Source organism: Saccostrea echinata, unplaced genomic scaffold, assembly GCF_033153115.1.
Source record: "Saccostrea echinata isolate AGI-Se365-2 ecotype Australia unplaced genomic scaffold, CSIRO_AGI_Sech_v1 ptg000058l, whole genome shotgun sequence".
Lineage (NCBI taxonomy): Eukaryota > Metazoa > Mollusca > Bivalvia > Ostreida > Ostreidae > Saccostrea > Saccostrea echinata.
In genome coordinates, this window is record NW_026889807.1 from 1202472 (window position 1) to 1207827 (window position 5356).

Genomic DNA, 5356 nt, shown 5'->3' on the forward strand with positions numbered 1-5356 from the left:
AGTGGATAGATTATAATTTCTAATCTATCACCAGCATTTGAATCAAACTTGTTGTATTTAATTTCAAAATTAAAAAAAAGCAACATACAACCAATATTTGTTTCAAATTCAACCTTGAATCAAGCATTTTTACCTTAGCTCAACTGCATCTAAATACAAAGCATGACTCCTGTCTTGTTCAAATTTCTTTTTATGTAAAGCATTGGTACCTTTTTTTTTCCTAGAAATCCTTGAAAACCTAGAAAGCACCACTCTCACTTCATGTATATGAAAATGCCATAAGCCTTTCATTACTTGACATTTTCTCTTTACATGTAAGCAAGTTAATCGATACATACAAATTGAGGTTTAGGTTTTTGACTTGATCTTCTCAATAGCAAATATGCACACTTTTCTTTCTTTTTTTTTTCTATTTCTCGTCTGTTTATTTAAAACTAAAGTTTATTTTTGGATAAAGTCTACGTAATTTCTCTGCAAGTGATTTTTAAATATTGTTTATGGCGTCAGCTCCCATCTAGTGCAATATTAGAGGAGAGCAGAACTGCAGATTTTAACCGTAGAACTCTATTGATCAGAGGCATGCATGGTAGTCAAACAACATCATTAACTTCCGGAAATCTTCGTATTTGAATTGGAAAGATTTATATAATCTGAAAAATTCAATGGAGCATTTAAATAAAATGCGTTGTATTTTAATACTTCATAATGATATGTAAATACATGTTTGTACAAGCCATGTTCAGGACTAGGCCAGCACAAAAGCTGGAATGTTTAAAACAAACACAAATATGAAAAACTTCGACATTTTTTATTTCCTTCAAAGTATAACTGCCGGATGAAAATTAATTTATCAAACATCTAATGCCTATATTAAGTAATACATATAATGCAAAGTATGAACTAAAAGTCATTGTCATTTTAGTGAACCTGGCTTTGAATAAACCGACATGGCAGTCAAATCCTTATCAAGACAGTAAGTACCACTCCAGTAATGCTGTGGATGGACTGGAACCTGAAATCAGCACAAAGCGAGGAGGACAATGTGTAAAATCAGTTGGTGGATACAAAAATGCTACTCTGTGGGTAAACCTGACATCAGTCTACAGCATTTATGAAATTAGAATTTATCACAGGACTGGAAGTATGGAGTGGGGTAGGTTCAAACAACATTTATTGGAGAATGTTTACAATGTCTGAGGTTTTGCAATCTCAAAGTAAATGTATTCACTTCAAAAGAATTAATACCATAGAAAGACTGATAATGTACGCAACAAACAGAAAAAAAAAAAAAACAAATGAAACCGGTATTGTGGTCAGATAGATCATTCTTCAAAAAATATAATTTTTATATGTATTGATGCAGCTGATGTTAAACATTCTGAGAAAAATGCTGATGTGGATTAAAATAGCCACATTAGATATTTATTTATCTTTAAGTTAAAAGCATGAAATAAAAACAAAATTAATTCTTCTTAAACTGGGTATTTTTACATTTCAGATGAGTTTAACAAATTCACAAAAAGATTCCTGGGGTTTTATGTTTATGTATCAAACACGACTAACCGACTAGATGGTTACCTATGTTTCCATGACACAAATTATACCAGATCTACAATACCCTCCGTTGTTAATATAACTTGCCATGTGCATGGGCAATACGTCATCTACTATAATGAAAGACTTTCCAAAAATAAATATCCTGATGAATACTCCAGTAAGGCATACAATGACCTCTGTGAAGTGGAGGTGTATGGTAGGACTTATATTGTGAGCTCAAAAAAAAAAAAAAAAAAAAAAAAAAAAAAAGACCCAAAGTTATCACTTAGTCAAGTGAACATGTTCGATTGTTTGTTTAATGTCCCTTCAAGATTTTTTTTTTTTCACTCAAAGAAAAAAAAATGTAAAAATGACCTTATAAATAAGCAGTTTAACGTAATATTTAATATAAATCTGATTGTTTTTTTTTCTTTTTTACATGAACCTTTTTTCCTACCATTGAAAGCGCATTCTGTTTGATATTGAATGTCCTGCAGAAAAAGTTGTTAGATCATGCGCTAATTAAATGATCGTTTTGATTTCACCAGAAAGAGGGCAGAATCAATGGATTACAAAACAAATATTTTTTTCGAAATATTTTGGAGAGGATCTGGAAAATATTTCTTTTTAAATGTGATGAAGACGATTGATCAAATAAGCGATTTTTTTTTTTTTGGGGGGGGGGGTTGTTTTGTTTTGCTTTTGTTTTGTTTTTTGTTTTTGTTTTTTTCAATTAAATAGTAATATTTGAAGAAAACTACCTAACCAACTCCCCCTTTATCCCGGGACACTCTAAATAATTTTCAAAAAAAAAAAAAAAAAAAAAAAAAAAAAGAAAAAAAAAAAAAAAATTAGGAATAGTCTTCAATCATGGATTAAGCATTGTCGCATAAACAAAAATTTAGAATAATCTAGTTCTCTGTGACATGAGAAAGACAACAATATAGTCTTTCAAAATGTTATATGTCTAAAATTAATTATTGTTACATATCTATAAATAAGATTGTTTTTAAAAACAAACATACAAAAATATATATATATATAAATAAAAAAATAAAAATAAATAAATAAATTAAAAAAAAAAAATAAAAAAAAAGATCAAGAATTACAATTAAAAAAAAATGATCAAAGAAACCCGTATTATTTTTCTACTTTTGTGTGAACGCATCCACCTGCAAAATGTTGATTCACCTCAGAGATGAGTTAGAAATACATGAAGATTAATCGATTAAGACGTAGCAGATACGGTGCACTATAGTGCATTTTTATTCCACACAGATGTATCAAAAACACCTTTGAAAGGTTGGAAAAGGTTGGAAAAGGTTTTTTTTTTTTTTTTTTTTTTTTTTTTTTTTTTTTTTTTTTTTTTTGCAAGAGAAGAGAAATCAAAATAAAATCTGATTAGGTGACGTAGAATTCAAATTGCCGCAAAAGTGCTTTTGTTAAACACATATTACAAAGTTGTATACACTGGTAAAATGAAAATATACGTATGAATTGTTAAGTTATAAACAGTGTACAGTATATGTGTTCTTGAAAATTGATTACAAATATCAGTCAACTCTGAGATGTAATTTATATTCTTTTTTTTTTCTCATTTTGTTCTGATCATTGCAAGGTTGCAGGACTGGATTCTACGGACCTAACTGCTGTCTCTCCTGTCCCGATAACTGTCGTTATTGTCACATTGAGACTGGAGTGTGTTCCTGGTGTAAACCCGGGTATTATGGACAGCAGTGCGAATCTGGCAAGAAATTTTGATTATGTTTATACTACAGAAGTTTGAATATATGTATATGTATATACCCAGAAATGACCCAATTATAAATGAAAAGATATGCAAATATAGTTGCATAGCACTTATCTCATTTAATTTATTTTAGTTTCACAATATATTGTTGAGCATTAGAAACTGCTTTATTCTCATGGATTGCAAGAAACTTTCCATCTTCTTCTTCATGGTTCGGTATACATAAGAGACCAAGTTTGATTTTCCATTGCAGGTAAAACAGAAGAAGAATCATATTGGCAGTTTAGATTTTATATCATGTTCGGTGCTTTCTTTGTTGCAGTAACAGCTAACGCAGTCTTAATTGCTTATATCTGTCAAAAGAGGTATGTAGAATTAGCACAATTTCAAAGGGAAATTGCTTCTTTAAGTTTCATTTATTGTAGTAAATGGCATACTTTAACAAACCTCAAACTATGAATTATGGCATATCTGCAAATTATTCTTTTCCATAGGCGACAAAAGGGAACGACACTATCTCAAACACCAAAAGAGAAATGTAATCCTGTAAACAGTAAACAAATTTATGAAAATGATGAAGGAAATACCAATGACTATTATCAGGAACTAAAGGAAATGTGAGAATCAATTCAATCTGATCCACTGCGACAGTTCAGGAATAGAACACGTGATTCCAAAATAATCCAATTTTTAAATGTAAATGCGCTGTGAAGAACTGTTCTGGAAACCGAAATTTAAATCTCGCTATTATCTTCAGGACATCTACATTAAACGTTAGATAACTAACTGAAGATTTTGAACATTATCTTTGTTTTAGATTACATCATCATTGAGTTCTTCGGAGCACATTATTAATATTTTTGGCACAGTTTGAAATCTTAAAATACATTTAGCACAGGGTATTTCTGTGTTGCTTTAGCCAATAAATAACACTCACTGTTCCAACCCATCCCCCCACCTTTTTTGTCAGAGATCTAGGTAACTCAAATTCATTCCTATAAAAATAGTTTTGACCGGTACTTTCCTCAGTTTTATATCTACAATTTTTCACATTATGAATACTGTATACAGGGAAATTTTCGCCACCGTTTTATTTTCGCCCCTTTCGCCCTACACACAAGTGGGCGAATTTAAATCGGGGCGAATTCAAGAAATCACAGTATAATTTGTTAAACAGAATTATGATATGGGTGAATTTAAATGGGGCAAAATTTTTTGCAAGAGTGAGAGGGCGAAAATAACTAGGGGCGAAAATAACCCTGTATACAGTATCAGTGTAAATTTTGTGTTTTAAAAGGCATATGCAACTGCATTGATAAATAACACACATTATTAATAGGTTGCTGCTTTTATTTTATTTTTTTTTTTTTTACTTATAAACGTACATGAATAGAAAAGTCTAACAGAGGTTCAAATATGTTTAAGTCTTTCTTCATCATATAAATCATACTTTTAAATAAGCACATTCCGCAAAATTTATTTTTTTTCTTAGATATGTGTTGCAAGTATAAATGAAGAATATAGACCATGAAATCAGTTGCAATAGATTGTTGATTGATTTTATGTTGTTTTACGTCTCATTTGAGAATTTTTCACTCATATAGAGACGTCACCATATACCGGAGAAGGGCTTCAAATTTTGACCTTCGGCACTAAGGCCTATTGAGCAGTGAGGGATCTTTATCGTGCCAACGCCTGCCGTGACACTAGGCCTCGGTTTTTAAGGTCTCATCGATATCCGAAGGACCCGGAACTTTCACTTCAAAGTGCCGAGCACATGGCAAAGGAGCAGTTGCTGCCCTTTTTTTTTTCGACTTAAATCAGTCGCGAGCACTATTCGAACTCACGACCTCCCGATCACGGAGCGAGCGCTCTACCGACTGAGGTACCTTGAACGGTAAAGTTGCAAAATAAGTTGTATTCATTATTTCAATAAACAAAGTTAACGGAGTAGTGCATCTTTCATAATATAATGGATATATACGTTTGTAATTTGATTTAAGGCGCTAATAGCAAGTGAATATGTATTACTTTTATGAAATATAGCTTCATTAATTTTTATTAAATAAA

The 5356-nt window shown here is 31.1% G+C and overlaps 1 protein-coding gene across 1 annotated transcript; it reads left to right on the forward strand.

The window, feature by feature from the left end:
- Positions 1 to 861: 861 nt before the first annotated feature.
- Positions 862 to 3907, forward strand: LOC133174521 (uncharacterized). The gene is made up of 5 exons (XM_061309633.1): positions 862 to 1157; positions 1524 to 1753; positions 3155 to 3283; positions 3540 to 3651; positions 3781 to 3907. The coding sequence occupies exons 1-5, from the start codon at positions 862 to 864 to the stop codon at positions 3905 to 3907; spliced, it is 894 nt and encodes a 297-aa protein (XP_061165617.1).
- The last annotated feature ends 1449 nt before the right edge of the window (positions 3908 to 5356 follow it).

Bases quoted from the DNA above. Each gene is read 5' to 3' on its own strand.
- LOC133174521 (XM_061309633.1), top strand. From the start codon at position 862: ATGCCTATATTAAGTAATACATATAATGCAAAGTATGAACTAAAAGTC. The intron at 1,754-3,154 runs GTAGGACTTATA...GATCATTGCAAG, and splicing joins CTGTGAAGTGGAGGTGTATG to GTTGCAGGACTGGATTCTAC. The intron at 3,652-3,780 runs GTATGTAGAATT...TCTTTTCCATAG, and splicing joins GCTTATATCTGTCAAAAGAG to GCGACAAAAGGGAACGACAC.